The sequence below is a fragment of the Phocoena sinus genome, chromosome 13, assembly GCF_008692025.1.
Source record: "Phocoena sinus isolate mPhoSin1 chromosome 13, mPhoSin1.pri, whole genome shotgun sequence".
Lineage (NCBI taxonomy): Eukaryota > Metazoa > Chordata > Mammalia > Artiodactyla > Phocoenidae > Phocoena > Phocoena sinus.
The window spans coordinates 20,523,281-20,542,368 of record NC_045775.1 but is presented as its reverse complement, the minus strand read 5'-3'; the positions used below and the strand labels follow the sequence as shown (position 1 = coordinate 20,542,368).

Sequence of the window (19,088 nt, the reverse complement as noted above, 5' to 3'; positions counted from 1 at the left end):
ATATGCCCAGTAGTGGGATTGCTGGGTCGTATGGTAGTTCTATCTGTAGTTTTTTAAGGAAGCTCCACACTGTTCTCCATAGTGGCTGTATCACAAATACCCTTTTTGAAGAGGGCAAGCACTATTCAGCTTCAGGAGATTCTTGTCAGGAAGAAGTTCAGGGCCTATGTTATCCACTATTTTAGTTTTTCAAGAGAATCCAGAAATCTGGGCTTTTATGGGGAAGATACTAATTTTTGAAACAAAGTAGGTGTGAGCCAAATTAAGTATATCTGCTGGCCAAATTCAGTGGGCAGGTTAACCAGTTCTGACCTCCTTTAGATTCCCATCTACCCTTCTATCCCCACTGCTTTGATTCAAGCCTTCCTCATTTCTGACCCAATTTTATCTGGGAGGATCCTAAAAGGTCTCCAGATCACCCCTACCTCCCCTGCTCTCCATTCATTTTCTAGTTGCCAGGGTGAGCTTCCTAAAATTAAAATCTGATCCTGTTTAAAATTTGTAAGTGGCTCCCCAAACCTATAGCATTACCATGTACCTAAGAACCACCTGAGGTATGTGTCTAACATGAATATCACAGCAACCTACCCGATCTGAACCTCCCAAAATGGACCTAGAAATTGGCTAAACACTTTCCCCAGGTGATTCTAAAGCCAATAGTCCTTGGACCACAGAAACAATGATCTATAGGGTAAAATCCAGAAATCCTTTACATCAAATCATCCCCCTCTGAGGGGGCCCCACCTCCCTCTCCAGTCTCTTCTCTGGACACTCCACCACTAAGTCCCAACACCTAACATCTTACGGTTCCCAGAAAATACTCTCAGGCCTCAACCCCTGTGCACTCACCCCACTGCTCTCCAGTTCTGGGATGCCTTTTCTCCCCTCTTCACCTGGTAAGAACTGGGGCCTACTCAGCTTCATCCTCTAGACTGAGCTCTGCCTTCCCCTCCATCCCCTCTCTGAAGCCTTTCTCAGCTTTAACCCTTACTCCCTGGAGCTGTTTCCTTCCCTCCCACAGCACCCAACACTTACCTAATTGTATTTATTAATTATTTATATCTGTTTATTTCCTTGCCCATATGCCACCAAACTGAGTTCCTTGAAGTCAGGAATTCTAGCTCAGCTTAATTTTGCAGCCCCAGTGCCACGTCTGACCCAGAGCAGGCCCTGAATAAATGCTTACTGAATAAACAAAATCAAACTGCATGAACCAGTAAGGGTGCAGGCCAGATTCCAGTTCTTTAGCGTTACCTTCAAGATGTATGCTGCCTCTCCTTCCCACCTAAATTCACAATTATCACAATTCCTGTAATCAGGCTATTGTTGACAGTCAAGTTAATTAACTCCCATAATAGCAGAAACCAATTCATCATAAAATTATATTCTTGAAACCAAACAAGATATTGCACAGAACACTTCCTCTCCGAAGCAAAATGATATGATACAATTTGAAACTAGCTGTTACACTATCAATTAAAGCTAAGCCTTCCTTAGGTCAGATTAGGTATACCACAATAGAAGTTTCACCCTTAGATAAGTGGGGAAATCCTTCAACTAAAGATAGGGTAAGAAGAGAGAAGGAATGATAAGCCTCATGAGAGTGAAATCCCTCAACATAACCGTCTGAAGGTACATTAATAAGCAACAGAGAACAATGGTGGTTAAACTTTCTACATCTTCACATTCAAAATACAAAAGTATCCTTCCAATTCCCAGGAGATGCACAGCTCCATTTTACCATACTTCCAAAATGGTTTTTATTCTTTTACACTTGCATTCCTTCAACAAATATTTGTCAAATGCCTACTCTGTTCATGTGCCAGACCTTGGTCACACTGAACAAGAGAGCTGTAGGATGTGCCCTCCCAGAGCTCATATCCTAACAGAGAGGGCAGACACTCAACTAATTATTCAACTGTTTGATGAGGCTGGGGTAACACAATGAAGAACACAAGTGTTTAGAGAGCATATAACACAGAATCCATCCCATGCTTTCTTCTATACTCAAAATCAATTGTCTTAACAGTTTCTTACTACAGAAACCTAATTACTACTGTATGTGTGCGCTCCTTTCAGGAGTTATTCTGAATAACCGCCAGGTTTCCAACTGTAGCTCCTCAGATGTACCTCTAGGGAAGATAAAGAAATTAAACTGGTTCAAAAGTAATTTTTCCACCAGCTGCTTTTATAGTACCAATTTTTCTCTACAACTCTTTGTTTTAATACACAGGGTCACATCAGGGAATAAAAATCTCTTTTGAGTGTTTTGGGTCTTTACCCATTTATGGGATGATCTTCCAAAGCTGTTTTAATGCGATCAGCATTTACAAAGCACTCACTGTCGAAGCCCACATAATGGGAATGGGTGATCTTCAGGAAGCAAAGGTCTCTAGGTGCAATTCATGTTGCAGTTAAACTGACCACACAGACTTTTTTCCTTTGGACCTTTGGATTCATATTTTTTTAATATGAACGCAGTACTGAGTAAAGAACCTTCTACTAGAAGACGTTTAGGTTATAATTTTGTGCCACACACCCCCACCCCCAGTTTTTTAAAGGAAGCCTCAATAAACTACGTTTTAGTGAACATTGGATGCTGGCTAAATTGACCTTTGTTTTCCAAGATGATAGGAAATCTGCTCTCAGACACAGGAAGTGAGTCAGATAACAGAAGAGGGAAAAATAGAAATGGAAAAATCACACTAAAATTTTCTGTAAATTAGGACACCTATCTAGTCGGAAATACAAATCTAGGAACGACAGCTTATAAAAAAAAAAAAAGAAGATTCCCTATTACAGACAATGCTGCAAATGAAACAGCTGTCTACTGGCACCTACTAGAAAGCCAGATCCTAGTAAGGAAGAAAAAGTTTTATATTTATATAAAAAGTCAATATTTACAGTGCAGAAGAGGTAACAGAAAGGTGGTAGAGCTTAAGGGAAAACAAGAGGTATCTAGGTTAACAACCTTCTTTAGTGAAAGCCCTGCACTGGGTTAAATTTCGACTTAAAACTTTCAGACAAGTCAGCACCTCAGTTCAAACTGGTATGGTACCACATTGCTTGAAAGCAGAGGAACTGTACTACGTGACCTTGTAAGGTCTCTTACAGTTATCCCAATTCCAGTTTGACAAGATCCACTATGACTCTTCTCAGTTATCCATTCATTCCACAGATGTTTACTGGATGCCTACGCACAGAAGCACTGTGCTCAGGTCATGGCGATCCATAAGACAAGTCTAACCACTTGGGTACTGCATTCTAACGGGGAGACACCTAAAGAACTATTCCATAAAGGAGCAGAGGGTACTGTGAGAGCACACTTAAGGGAAATGAGATACTTAGAGAATGCTTCTCTGAGGAATATTTAAGATGTGAAGATGAACATAAATGGGCAGCTACATTCCTGGCAAACGTAACAACATTACTTGAAGATCTGAAAAAAAGGGGACGAGGGAGATGGCTGCTAATGTTGGGAGGGGTAGACAGTGAGTGGCATGACATGAAGCTGATGACACAGACAGACAAGGGCCAGGTCATTCAGAGCCATGCAGATCATGTTCTGGATTTTCGGACTTCATTCCAAGAGCAAAGGGAAGACAATGGAGGATTTTAAGCAAAGGAGTGATGTGACCAGATGTACATTTTTTTGAAAAGATCACTACGAAGCATAGAGAAAGAACTGGAAGGGCAAAAGTGGAGGTGCGCAAGCAACCATATCAAGTAGTATCGGATTATAACCCAAAGTGTAAAAGAAATATCCATGAATTCATACTGATATAAATAAATCATTGAATAAATATACATTGGGAAGAAAAGATAAATCTTCCACGCAGAAATCCAAATAAATTATGTCAACACTCTGCCCTCAAGGAGGCGCACCATAACTCTCCTCTCCTTAAGTGAGGGCTGCGCATACTGACTTCCTTTCAAAGAGAAACCTGACAAACACTACCTCAGCAAGGTGATCAAAGTCAACATCAACAGTGATAAGTCATGCCGATGGCATGATGACATGTACTCTTCTCACAACGAGAAAGGCACTTCAACCCTGTGGTCTTCCCCCCCAAACCCCATGACCCTTGTCTAATCATGAGAAAAACATCAGACAAATCCCAATTGAGGGACATTCTACACAATACCTGACCAGAACTCCTCAAAACTGTCAAGGTTATCAAAAACAAGAAAAGTCTGAGAAATTGTCATAGCCAAGAGGAGCCTTGAGACATGATGAGTAAATGTGATGTGGTACTCTGGATGAGATCCCAGAACAGAGAAAGAATGTCAGGTGAAAACTAAGGAGATCTGAATAAAGTATGTGCATACGTTAATAATAATGTGTAAATATCGGTTCATTAATTGTGACAAATGTACCATAAGATGTTAATAACAGGGAAAACCGGGTGTGGAGTATATGGGAACTCTGTATGCACGATCTTCACAATTTTTCTGTAAATCTATTCTAAAATATTCTAGAACCATTCTAAAATTAAAAGATTAAAGTATATCTGGGGAGAGTGGTAATGGAACCATCTTCCTACCTTAGGCTAAAAATGACAGAACATACAGGACCCGGTGATTCACCGGCTGGTGGGTGGGGTAGAGGACTCAGTAGTGAAAGCGACTCAGGTAGCAAGGACGAAAGGTTACTGCCCAGATGTGGGGCTTGGGCAACTGACTGGACGGATAGTGGAGTCATTCACTGATAAGGGAGTCGTGGAGGAGAACCGTACGTGAAGGAAAGTGAACAACCAGCATTTACTGGAGGCCCATTCTGTACTAGGCGCTTCTCCAATTCCCATAATCATTCTGCATCGTAGAGACTATTATTTGGCCCAAAGCCAAATAAAGAAATTAGATTCTGGTATCAGGTTCGGTATCGGGTTTATATGTACTCCAAAGCCCGCGCTCTTTCCACTACACAGTTCCAGTTCCTGCCTGTGCACACGTACTTCACTGGCCGCCCAGGCGCCTCTTTGCTGGGAGTGGAAGCGAGCGCATCAGCAGTTTGGCCCCAGCAGTCACTCTCCCTCCCCGGGCCTCATGTGCCAAATGATTCTCTCCATCTCCGAAGTTGAACGCAAGAGAGCCGAGTAGAAACTTCTTCATTAAAATGAAGACAATTAAGACACCACAGAAGGGAACTGCATCACCTCTCAGGGGACTAAAAATAATAATAATAACGAAGTAAAGAAGCGAAGGGAATTCTCTCGCTCCACTCTCGTCGACCGGTCTCCTAAGGAAAAGGCAATCCCCCGGGAGGGTACCGAGTTGGAGCGGCGGGCCTAGGATGCTCCCACGCTCCCCGACCCCAAAGCCCCAGCACTCGGCAGGACCCACGGAGAAACTCCCGCCAGCCTGCCCGGAGCCACGCGGCACAAGGTGACACGGACCGCGCCGGCCCCTTAGGCGCCTAGGAGAGGCCGGGACCAGCAGGGAGAGTGGCGTCCGCGGGGCCCGCGCTACCTTGTACTTATCAAAGCCGGCCAGCTGCTCCGGGCTCACGTATTCGTAACCAGCCATGACGACGCGAACACTAGCGCCCACTCGGCAGCGACGCTCCACGACGAGATGGGGAAACACGAGCACCACACCAGCTGGGCAAGACTGGGAAGACCTGGGCTGGCAAAGGAGCTGGAAAAGCCGTGCTCCGCCCACCGCGCACGCGTAACCACCCCAGCCACTTCCGCCGCCTCCCAGAGCGCAAGCGCAGCCCCCACTTCTCCCCGCCCACCGAGGGGGTGTAGCTAGCAGGCTCACGCGGCTACCCCTTCGCGCAGTCGCAGTCCAATCAGCGTAGATCGGGAGCCACTAAGTTCCGCCTTCTAGGCTTCCTCGTCGCTTTATTAGCTAGCGTCAAAATTGGTGAGTTGAGGTAAGGCAAGAGGGGAGGTGAAAGATCAGTTTCCCAGGAGGCCTTGCTCTTCGTCTTTGGGGTGTGCTGGCTGTGATGTGGCATCTGTGCCTGGGTAGAGATTTGGGGTTACCTTTTTAGTCTTGGGGGGTGGGGTAGGGTGATTGCGTGCGAATCAGTTCAGCAGTACCTCAGGAAAGAGGGCTTAGTTCCCCCAAGCCGTGAAGTAAAAGCAGACAAAGCGTCTGTGCCCAGCCCGCTTACAGCTCCTGGCACAGTGCGCTGCACGCAGTAGCTGAGTGAACGTAATTTGCTGTAGAGAAGCCAGTGAGAGGCTTTTTGCAGTCGGTAAAGGGGCGTGAAAGAGCTTTGGAGACAAGCCCCTAGGGACAGCGTTGTTTGTGAACCTTGGGCACACTCCGCTCTATTTATTGCTCTGTTCCAAATGAAGATTTTCAGTGTCTCCCGACCAGATAAAAACACTGATCCCTGAGTCTCTAGGGGTCCTTAAATGCGTTTGCAAGAAGTGCGTTTACATAACTGGAGACAATTATGGAAAGAACACTAGATCTATGGCTAGTGTGTATCAGACTAATAATAAAATTGAATAATGGTAATAGTTGCTACCATTTATTGATCGCCTTATAGGTGGGGAAATTTACATAGCTTATCACCAACCCCTGTAACAACACGGTGAGAAACGGAAGGCATTTTACCCACTTTGCAGATTAGGAAATCAAAATTCAGACTACCTAACCTGACCAGGATCACTTAATTACACAGCTCGGAAATGGTCAACCCAAACTTGGTCTCTGGTATGGAAAGCCACCACATAAGGGAGCCTCTCAATCTCTCTGGGACTCTGAAACAAGGGCAATTATTTTGAGATCTCTTATGTTCTTTGCATTCATTCATTCAACAAATACTAATTGAGGACTCAATATATGTCAAGTATATTGTTTCTGCATATGTCTTACCTTCTAAACTTTAAGATTCTCACGAGATAGGGACTTCCCTGGTGGCGCAGTGGTTAAGAATCCACCTGCCAATGCAGGGGACACGGGTTCGAGCCCTGGTCCGGGAAGATCCCACATGCCACGGAGCAACTAAGCCCGTGCACCACAACTACTGAGCCTGCATTCTAGAGCCTGAGAGCCACAACTACTGAGCCCACGTGCCACAACTACTGAAGCCCACGCACCTAGAGCTCATGCTCCGCAACAAGAGAAGCCACCGCCATGAGAAGCCCGCACACCACAACAAAGAGCAGCCCCCACTCGCTGCAACTAGAGAAAACCCGTGCAGCAACGAAGACCCAACACAGCCAAAAATAAATAAATAAATAAAGATTCTTACGAGGTAATAGATATAAAACATCTATCATCATACTTGGGGCATGGTAGATGAGCAATAAATTTGGGTATTATTTTCCCTCACTTGCTCTAAGGGGAGGATTTGTATCTTATACAACCTAATTTTCCCCATGTCCCATAGCTTAGCAGCTTGCAAATGGTACATGGTCAACACATTCTGTTGAATGAGTGAGCAAAGATCTCTGATACACTGTGAGGTGCCCAGCTTTGAAAAGGACATTGGAAATGTGAACCTCCCTTTAAGAAGGAAGTTGGCTCTAATGAAAGGAAAACTATGAAACCACCTCCTTATAAAAGTATTTTCTTTGTGCAGGTACTGTATTTAAATCCTCTCTGTGTATTAATAAGAAAACTGAATTGGAATTTTAGACAAATCTGTTAATCAGACTGAAGCTATTCTCCCAAGTAATACACTATAGATTTCCTCTATTATGTGTTTCTTTTAATCGATATGGAGAGAAAAAATACTTGTATGATTTTTAATTTTTTTATAGAAATCCACTTTATTTTATTTTTGGCTGCGTTGGGTCTTCGTTGCTGCACACAGGCGTCCTCTAGATGTGGGGAGCGGGGGGTACTCTTCATTGCAGTGCGCGGGCCTCTCATCGTGGTGGCCTCTCGCGGAACACAAGCTCTAGGCATGCGGGCTCTAGAGCGCAGGCTCAGTAGTTGTGGCGCACGAGCTCTAGAGCGCAGGCTCAGTAGTTGTGGCGCCCAGGCTTAGTTGCTATGCAGCATGTGGGATCTTCCCGGACCAGGGCTCAAACCCCTGTCGCCTGCAGTGGCAGGCGAATTCTTAACCACTGCGCCACCAGGGAAGCCCTAAATGATTTTTAATATAAGACCTGTGGTTACGGATCTGGCATATAAACTTCATACTTGTAAAAGATATTTAGTTAATTGTGAAAAGCCATAAAATGTGACTTGAGTACATGCACCTAATAGTAGCTCATAAACTGCAGTTATTGTTAATCACTTCAGATGAAGCAAATTCAAAGTGACACTTCTGATTTTGTAAAATTTTTTCCTACCTCTCTAACATTTTCTTCAAAAGCAGTGTTTTAAAAAGAGCAGCTTTTAATTTTGTGAAAGCAGTTACAATTTGCTGCCTCTCTTCTGCAGAAGATTGTAACAAGTTTGAATCAATTATGAGTCAGTCTGAGAATTTCTGAACTAAAACATAACACAGAACTTTGTTTATACTTTGACATCTGTTACATACTGGCTGTGTGATCCTAGACAGCTTACTTCACCTAAACGTGTTCTTTCTCTCTTTTTTTTTAAATCACATTGAGTATTTATTTATTTATTTATTGGCTGCGTTGGGTCTTTGTTGTTGCGCGCGGGCTTTCTCTAGTTGCGGTGAGTGGGGGCTATTCTTTGTCACGGTGCGCGGGCTTCTCATTGTGGTGGCTTCTCTTGTTGCGGAGCACGGGCTCTAGGCGCACGGGCTTCAGTGGTTGTGGCTTGTGGGCTCTAGAGTGCAGGCTCAGTAGTTGTGGTGCATGGGCTTAGTTGCTCTGCGACATGTGGGATCTTCCCGGACCAGGGCTGGAACCCGTGTCCCCTGCATTGGCAGGTGGATTCTTGACCACTGTGCCATCAGGGAAGTCACATAACATGTTCTCTTTTTTAAAGAGTGGGCATTAGACTAAATCTCTAAGATCCTATTTATCTCTGAAATTTAATTAAACTATATCATTTAACTTCTCTAAGACGAAATCAATTGATCTGTAAAGTGATCATAATTCTTGTCCTACCTTACAGTTATTTCATAGAGCACGTGAAGTGGTATGGCATAAGCCTGTTAAATTAAGCCCATACAAATATAAGATATTATTTTTTCCAAAACCCCATGAATTCTGGACCTGGGTGAGTTTTACCAGGTACTCTCACCCAGGAAGAGAAAATTGTCGAGTAAACAAGTTTGCCTTTGCAAGTGAATCACCTTCCCATCTCCTCTTTCCTGAATTCCATTCGAGGGCGCATTTATCCCTAAGGCAGCCCAGAGCTGCCAGGGACCACTTCATATTGGCCTGGCCAGTCCCTTCTTCTATACCCCATGCTGTCTCTTCCTTCTGCACCACAGTACTGAGCACAGTTTGCTATTGCTTGCTTCCTTGGTCTGCCTCCTCATCCACTGAAGTTCCTCTCTTCTTTATCTCATACACTCAGGGTCAGGCTTTTTGCCTTCCAGAATAATGATCATAAAAGATATTTGTGCTAGAACAATGTTATCAATTTCCTAATATAACCTGGGTTGGGGTGTGGGGGAAATGGTATAATTCCTACAATTCCTGTTTAACTTAGTCAGGAGTAAGACGGAGTCAGATAAATGGAGATATCTAGAAAATTGGGAGTTAGTTAAGGACTAATACAGTTAGTAACTCCAATATAAGTTATTAAAGACATAAAAATAGTCAAGACTTCCCAAGGAAGCTTGTAAAAAGATACTGATTGGGTTTTTATTTTTAAACAATGATAAAGCCTTATATTCATAAACTCAAAGCAGTTTGACATCTCACTAGATCATCCTAACAACCCTGCACCGTGGCTGGGTGGTTGTTCTAATTGTACAGAACAGAACAACAGAAGAATTACATTTGGGCAAGTTTTGGGGAAAACTTGCCCAAAAGTTTATGGTAAAACTGGAATAAGAGAACAGGTCATCAAACTTCTAGTTGAATAACTTTTCCACTGCACCATGCTTCTACGAGTTACCATGGTAAGATGTTTTAAAAAAGAAAATTCACAGGTTAGTTTTTAATCAAGTCTGGAGGGGGGGTGGAACTAGGAAAGAACCGAACAGAGTCATTATGTTGCTCGTTGTTTCTTAAAAATGATATTCCCTGGCTAGCGTAAACCTTCTCAGGTTGGGTTTTGTCTGCCCGGTTTTTGCTGTGTTTTACATTTTTCAAAAATAATCCTACTAGGTAAGAATGTACTGAGTACTGTATTTGAGTGGGACAATCAAATGCTTTATCACAGAAAAGGGCTGTGCAGTATACTGAGTTTCAGCATAAAGTAGGGCTGCTCTGTACCTTCTACTTCCCATGTCAGTGGAGGAGGGTATTATCTCCATGATTCCGTGACTCATCATCCCACCCACCTCCATTGGTTCTCCAATGGTTCTCTGGCCATTTTTGTGCTCTTAACCTTTGAACACCACCAAGTCAGTGGTGTCAATAGTCATTCAAAACCAAAAGAAGCAGTGTAAAGATTCAGGGGGACCTGGAGGCCCAGTGTGATATGAGGTGAGAATAAAATCCAGACCCTCTATATACTTGCCATTCTTGTTTTGAAGATGAGTGATTATTTCTCTTGTAAATCCATTATTCATGAGCATGACTATTAAATAAAAGGAGAATTATTTTAAAAAACTGATCTCAGCAAAGTTTTACAGTGGGCAGAGTCTTATAGTCAGCATTCTCTGAAGTTCTGATAGTGACCCAACATCTGTATTTTCTGAGTAGAGAGACAATTGATACCTCTCCTACACACACATCCTCCTTCCCATTATTGCTACACTAAAATGGAAGTAAGAAATAAATAAATATTTTTTAAAAATAAAATAAAATGGAAGCAGAACTCTAGGTAAACCAAGTAGTAATCATTCAGATGGGCAGCCATAATGGTTTCACCCCTGTCATGCCTCTCTCCTTATTCCTGTTTGCCTCATCTAAGGTCGGGCCTGTAAATATAACCAAATGTAACCACTATTCATTTTTTTTTTCTTTCTTTCTTTCTTTCTATCTTTCTTTCTTCAATTTGAACATACAGCCAAGCAAGGGACTCCATTTTTGGGTAGGGATCATTTTTGTCTTCATGAAACTTTGAGATAATTGGAGTTGAGATGGATGGTTACTTAGTTTGGGTGGAAGAGAAAGATACTAGCAAAAACAAAACAAAACAAACAAACAAAAAACCCTAAGAGGAGCAAGCGAGTAGGAAAGTTTGCTGTGATCCATTTTCCTGTAAGAATCCTCAAAAACCTGGGGCAGGGATTGAGGTAATAGTTGCCAACATAGATATCTACTACCGTAAAGCTTTGAAATCTTTCGTGATATACCCAAGGCTGTGCAGCCTGCTTGACTAGAACTCTAGCAGAAGTTAGGGAACAAGACTTACAAATATGAAACAATGTATAAAAATAGCAACTTCATTATCTCTTCATGTGTCCTTGTTGAACATTAGCTGTGCACAAAATCCAGATACCATGACATACCTTGGAGATACAAAGTTGGATAAAACATGGACCCCAGGCAAGGAGTATATTACTACACTCTGTGAATGGCTGGTCTTATCCAATGCCCTGGCTCTTCACAGATGCCCCCTTTCTTCCTTCCTTCTCTCACCCCTCCTCTCCTTTTTAAAAATTCGCTTTTAAAGTCTCGGACAGAGAATTGACTTGAAGACAGGAAACAAATGGTTGGAATCAAAAGAAAATTAAGTAAAGACTTTGAGATTTCGTAGGAATTGACTTTGTATTTTGATGGAGTGCAGAAAAAACTCTGAGTATACTAATGACACGTAGCCTTTCATAAGGAAATGTTGTATTGGTAGGCATAAGCTGCAAGAAAACACACTTTAAAAAATTGAGGAAAAAAAAAAAAAATTGAGCAGGGAAATTCCCTGGCCGTCCAGTGGTTAGGACTCTGTGCTTTCACTGCCGAGGGCCCGGGTTCAATCCCTGGTCGGGGAACTAAGATCCCACAAGCCGCACAGCCCAGCCAAAAAAATTTTTTAATTAAAAATTTTTTTTGATTGAAAAAATTTGAGCAGATGCCAAAGTGATTTATTGCCACATAACAAATTGCTCAAAACTTAGTAGCCTATAATAACAACCATTTTATTTACTGATAATTCTGTGGGTGAGCAGTTTAGGCTGGGCTTAGCTGGGCAGTTCTGCTGGTCTTGCTGGACTTATTATTCCAAGAGGTTAGAAGTAGAAGCTACAAGATTTTCAAGGCTGAGGCTCAGATGTCACACAGTGTTACTTCTGTCTCATTGTACCGGACAAAGCAAATCACAAGGCCAACCCATATTCACTGTAAGGGAAATAGATTCCACCTCTTAATGGATGGAACGGCAAAGTTACCTGGTCCTGGGGCCTGCGCGGAAGGATGGGAGGAGTTATTGCAACCCTCTTTGCAAACAATCTACCGCTTCAGATTAGCTGCTAAAAGACAAGACAGTAAATTTCATTAGGAAGAGATTTGGAAACCACTGAATGATGCTTGAATTATTTTAAGATACTCAGAAAAAGAATGACAAAAGAAATTAAATCAGTAGAACTCCTCATCACAAGGCTTAGTCAAGCTGTCCCTTACTTCCAAACCTCCACTCATGGTTCAACCCTCTCCAGTCTGGTTTCCAAGCCCACCAGCTCCACTGAAATGGCTACTTCCAGGCTCCTCCACTTACTTGGTAAATCAAATGGGCACTTTCAGTCTTATTTGATTTTTCATCAGCTTACATTGCCTACTGTTATTTCCTTGAAACTTCCTCCTCCTTTGATTGCTTTGAGTTACTCTTGTCCTTATTCTTTCTTTCTGACCCCTGACCCCTCCTCCCAACACACACACACACACACACACACACACACACACACACACACACACTTGATCTCCCAGGAGTACAGGATTATTCATAAATCCTCAACCACTTCAGGCTGTACTTTTAAAGCTTCTGTTCCTTTGTTGATGCCTGGCTAACTCCCTGTCAGTCTTCAAGATTCACCTTAAGTTTCATTGCTTCCTTCCAGCCTACTCCTCCCTCCCCTCACTAGAGACAATGCTGTTCCTCTGTGCTCCTACAGCATCCTGTGCATACCTCTTCCTTCATACTTACATGTTATGAAATTATCTGTTTTCTTATCTGTTTTACTGGACTATAAGTGCCTGGTGGGTAAGGACCACATCCGTATACTCCTGAACCAAGCATAATGCCTAGTCCTCAATAAGCCCTCAGTAAGCTTTTGTTGAATTAAATTGATGGAAGGAAATAAAGACATATTACGTTGCTTTTTTTATATCGTATAATTCCATTTATATGAAATGTCCAGAGTAGGCCAATCTCTACAGACAGAAGAAAATAAATTAGTGATAGCCAGGGAATGGGGGTGAGGAGGATTGGGAATAAGTATTAACAGGTATGGGGTTGCTTTCTGGGGTGATGAAAGTGTCCTGGACTTAGGTCATGGTGATGGCTGAATAACACTGTGAATGTATATGAGAAACCATTGAAATGTACCCTTTAGATGGTGAATTTTATGTTAAGTGAATTTCATCTCAAAAAAAAAGGCAAAGTGGATTATTGGTGTTATAATAAAAAGAAAAGCACAAAATAACACGTACATACTTCTTTTACAACCAAGGGAAAGACAAAGGAATATCGTGGATTCGGGGTTTTTAATTATTGGGTTTTTATCATTTTAGGTAAAGCTCTTTCAAATTTAGTACGTTAAAAGGCATATCAGGGCTTCCCTGGTGGCGCAGTGGTTGAGAGTCCGCCTGCCGATGCAGGGGACGCGGGTTCGTGCCCCGCTCCGGGAGGATCCCACATGCCGCGGAGCGGCTGGGCCCGTGAGCCATGGCCGCTGAGCCTGCGCGTCTGGAGCCTGTCCTCTGAGGCGGGGGAGGCCACGGCAGTGAGAGGCCCACGTACCGCAAAAAAAAAAAAAAAAAAAAAAAAAAAGGCATATCAGCCAGCACATTATAGCAAGTTGTACAAAGATAAAACTGTATAACTATAAAGTTCTAAAATATAGTATAAAACTATAAATTTCTACCATTTTATAAAGTAGGAGGGAACAGGTCGTTGTGTTACCAGCGTGGCTATTAAGGATAAGCCGTGCTTTGTTGGTGGGGAGATAATCATAAGGGTTTGATGTAAGCATCAGCGCATTACTCATATGGGATTTCTCTTCCTAGTTTGGCATGAGAATAGGAATAGGAAAGGCTAAAGGGATAATTTGAGAAGCAAGTGCTTGAAGTAGCTGCCAGCAAGTTCCCTCTTGAAAGCAGTAGGCAGATAATCAGGAAAAAGTGAATTAACAGCTTCTCTAGAGAAATTGAGATAAAGAATGGTGGCATTAAGATGGACTCGAGAGCCCAAATTGCTGTGAAGGAATAAGCCTTGCAAATAAGAAAATAGGTAAAAACCAAAGGGAGGATTAAGTAGGATAAAACACTTCTTATAGGTAATTTTTAAAAATCCCATCTTTGTACAGGCACTGCCCTTTAAATTTTATAAATTGCTAGAAGTAAAGCCTTTTCTTTTAGAAATGAAAGCCTAGGTGTGTATTAGAAGACATACTTTTCTCATAAGAGAAGGCATCTGTGGCTGGGGTCCCTGAGGTGGCTGTCGCACTGTCCCCTCCCTGGAGAGGAATTGCTCTGGAAAGGTGCCTGAGAAGCTGAGGCGGAGCTGGACAGGGACAAGACAGGAGCGAGGTGAGGCCACATGGGAGACCATGGCTGACAGAGATGTTCCCCGAGAGGCTCCAGTCCAAGGCAGGAGCCTCTTTTCATTTCTCTTTCCTTGTGGCTCCAATAAAGTACAGGTTTTGCAGAACAGCCTTGTGGGTTGAGGCCACTTCCTTCCTGATCTGGGCTTTTCCTGTTGTCTTCCAGACTGGAAAGATGCTTCTAGGGCCCATCACAGGGCTGTCAGGAGGAATGCCTGGAGCTCTACCTTCACTTCCTGGAAAGGTCTAGATTGTTACTGCGATATCTGAGGAGTCTTGGTAGGAAACATTTGAAATTCATTAGTGTTCAAATTGCTGATCATTTGGATTACTTTTATTTCTATTTTATATGTTGACACCTTGATCTCTCTAAACCTGGTGAGGAGAATTCTCCCTACTTTATCTCACTGAGCGCGTCCCAAGCTCATCTGTGCTCTCCACGCTGTTCTGACCAGTATCTTCTGTCCTCACTCTGACAACAGAGTGCAGAGTGCAGACCAGTACTCCAGCCCTGGCCACCCACTCCTTTCACGGAATTGCTCCTAACCTGAAGATGTAGGGTAGGAGCTGGTACCAGCGGGAGGGATGTACTCTGCCCTTAATGACTCTTGGGTTTTTATTTTAGAATGGAGATGCTGGGGAGAGACATGCACACATTACGAAACAGACCAGATGCATTAGAGTTTAGCATAAATCAGCCACTGTGAACGGAGAGGAGGGTGGGCTGGCAGCAGCGTCGAACAGGATGGGACTGTGGGGGACAGAGCAGGAGCTCATTTCCTACGTGCATTTTGGCTGTTAGACCTCTGTGCATGTGTTTTTTAAAAAAAGTAGAAAAAAATAGTCAGCACTCACTTTTTGTCTTTAAATATTAAAATGATTCAAACTGGAAGAAAAAAAGACATCTATGTGGGTTTTTTTTTTTGACACCTATGTGTTTTTAAAGACATATCGTATATTGCATCATATATTTATATATAATATATATATACATATATTTTAGCAGAAAAAGCGTAAGGATGAATCAAATGCTGTCTTAACAGTCAAGGTCAAGACCAGGAAAGGTTCCTCATCCCTCTATCTAGCATCATCATCTTCATCATTATCCATCTTAACTATCACATATAGAAGGGAATATACTTGATATCCATATACCCACCACCAGTAATTAACAGATGTTAATCTTTTGCCATATGTGCTTCATAGCTTTTTAAAAAATGTTTCAGCTAAAGCTCCAGCTCTGCACCATCTCTTTCCCATTTGTTCCCAGAGTTAGCCACTATCTTGTTGTTGTTTATTATTCCTATTCCTGTTTTATACTTCTATTACAGATGTTCATATCCAGATTCAATATAGTACTGTTTTGTGCTTGTATGTGTGTGTGTGTGTGTGTGTGTGTATGTATGTATGTACTTAAATAGTATCCCACTGTTCCTAACCTCTTACAATATTTTTCATACTCAATATTGTTTTGAGGTTGATCTATATCAATACATATAGATCTAGTTCATTTTAATTTCTGTGTGGTTTTAAAGTATGGAAGTAAAGCTATCTACAGTTTGTTTATCCATTCTACTACTGACGGATATGAGGTTGTTTTCACTTCTTGGGCCATTCTTTAATACATTTCCTGTCTAAAATTTTGTTTGAATTCACAGACTCTCAAGAAAAACAATCTGAGAACCACGTTCAAGTAAAAAACAACTTCTTTGCATATTTCTTTTTGTCTGTATATTTGAGAGCAACATGAAAAGTTGAGGTCATTTCATTATTTTAAAAAAAAGGAAATCTAACACTTTTTCGGTAAACAACTCAAAAGCAAGGTATATAGTTTGGTTCACTTTATGACCAGAAAGGGAGCCATAAGTACTTTCAGTCTCTAAATTACACATTTCTCAATTGTTTTAGGTTTTTTTTGACAAGCCAGCATTGCTCTGATAATCCAAAATCAGAGCCACTTTAATTTTCTTACGTTGTTCGTTTGCTTACTTTCATATACATATATATTATATATATAATTTTTTTTTTTGGCCGCGCTGTGCTGCTTGCAGGATCTTAGTACCCTGACCAGGGATCGAACCTGGGTCCACGGCAGTGAAAGCGTAGAGCCCTAACCACTGGACTGCCAGGGAATTCCCTTACTTTCATATATATTTTTACATTTTATTTTTATTTATTTACTTTTGGCTGCGTTGGGTCTTTGTTGCTGTGCGCAGCCTTTCTCTAGTTGGGGCGAGCAGGGGGCTACTCTTCGTTGTGGTGCGTGGGCTTCTCATTGTGGTGTCTCGTCTTTGTTGCAGAGCACGGGCTCTAGGCCCGTGGGCTTCAGTAGTTTTGGCATGCAGGCTCAGTAGTTGTGGCTCGTAGGCTCTAGAGCGCAGGCTCAGTAGCTGTGGTGCATGGTCTTAGTTGCTCCATGGCATGTGAGATCTTCCTGGACCAGGGCTCGACCCCGTGTCTCCTGCATTGGCAGGTTGATTCTTAACCACTACGCCACCAGGGAAGCCCTACTTTCATATTTTTAATGTAGATATTCTGCTGTTGCCCAAACACAGTAAGCTCTTAATTGAATACAGAATCCTATTTGGTAGGATTTTTCTTGAGCTCTGAGATAAAGGTCCAAACTAATTCTACCCAAGATACAAGTAGAGAGAGTGGTACCCAACCTCACTTTTATTTGACTTGGGTATTGTGTGATTAATTTACTTCCCACTGGCAATTGGGACCCATGAAATGGCCTCCACCTAGCTCATTAAACCAATTAGACTTGAGGAGGCTGGATTTTATCCTGTAAAGACTATTTTAAAAGGGAATAACTTGGGGGCTCCCCTGGTGGTGCAGTGGTTGAGAGTCCGCCTGCCCATGCAGGGGACGCGGGTTTGTGCCCCGGTCCGGGAAGATCCCACATGCCGCGGAGCGGCTGGGCCCGTGAGCCATGGCCGCTGAGCCTGCGCTCCGCAACGGGAGAGGCCACAACAGTGAGAGGCCCGCGTACCACTAAAAGGGAATAACTTGAGTGTTCTAAGAATACTTGAGAATATTCTTAAACTTCTCTGTAATGCATTTAGAGAAGTGCTTTTTAAAACTGTAATAATAATGGTTATGAGTGCTACCCACATGCTACAAAGAGAACAGTGTTTTGTTTTTGTTTTGTTTTTTTTAACATCTTTATTGGAGTATAATTGCTTTACAATGGTGTGTTAGTTTCTGCTTTATAACAAAGTGAATCAGTTATACATATACATATGTTCCCATATCTCTTCCCTCTTGCGTCTCCCTCCCTCCCACCCTCCCTATCCCACCCCTCTAGGTGGTCACAGACCACGGAGCTGATCTCCCTGTGCTATGCGGCTGCTTCCCACTAGCTATCTATTTTACGTTTGGTAGTGTATATATGTCCATGCCACTCTCTCACTTTGTCACAGCTTACCCTTCCCCCTCCCCATATCCTCAAGTCCATTCTCTAGTAGGTCTGTGTCTTTATTCCCATCTTACCCCTAGGTTCGAGAACAGTGTTTTTTTGAAGGAATGGATGTGGTTGCCATTCTCTAATTCATTTAAAGAAATGTTTAAAAACACATGTAATAAAGATGGATATAAGTGTGTTATGTGCATGCTACTTTGACAAGAGGATTATTTCAAGGGAACTGGAGTAACTTCAGAGAGAAGGAATTCAGGAAGATGACTCATAGAGTTTTATGAAGTCCTGGGAGCTCTCCCAGTTGTATGTGCACAGATTTGACCTTAAACAGCATACCGTAAACTTTGAGAACTGCCCTAAGACGTAGACCATCACCCAGGTCCCAGACTGGCCACTGGGTGGCACATATATGCAGTAGATATGAATAGCATCACAAGCCTTTGAAAAAAGAACTGGTATTGAAAATACAATCCACAGTAGATTGGTCAGAACTTGTGACCTGAACCAAACTAGGTCAATTACCTGCTAAAACAAGAATATCAGTATTTTTCATAGGATTTAAACAAGATCCAGAGTCTCATAACATAATATTCAAATATTATGTTCAAATATTATATTCAAATATTATGTCAAATTATCCTATTTGGTAGGATACAATCCAAAATTACATGGCATATGAAGAACCAGGAAATCTCAATTCACATGGGAAAAAACAATCAACAGACATCAATGCTGAAATGACATAGATGTTGGAATTATCAGAAAAAGACATTGAAGCCACTCTTATAAAAATGTCATGAGGGGGACTTCCCTGGCGGTCCAGTCGTTAAGACTCTGTGCTTCCAATGCAGGGGGTGTGGGTTTGATCCCTGGCCAGGGAACTAAAATCCCACATGCCAAAAAAAAAGTCATGAATAAGTAGGAACACTCTTGAAATGAATGAAAAGATGAAAAGTCTCAGTGAAGAAA

General features: G+C 42.3%; 1 protein-coding gene across 5 annotated transcripts in view; it reads right to left on the bottom strand.

Moving 5' to 3' along the window:
* Window positions 1-5,643, bottom strand: part of SELENOI (selenoprotein I) — a 44,351-nt gene extending 38,708 nt beyond the window's left edge. For all 5 annotated transcript variants that reach the window (XM_032652834.1, XM_032652836.1, XM_032652835.1 and 2 more), the window contains exon 1: window positions 5,470-5,643. In XM_032652834.1, the coding sequence (XP_032508725.1) occupies window positions 5,470-5,526 (57 nt within the window). In that variant the 5' untranslated portion in view covers window positions 5,527-5,643. The remainder of the gene's footprint in view (window positions 1-5,469) is intronic.
* Window positions 5,644-19,088: the final 13,445 nt, after the last annotated feature.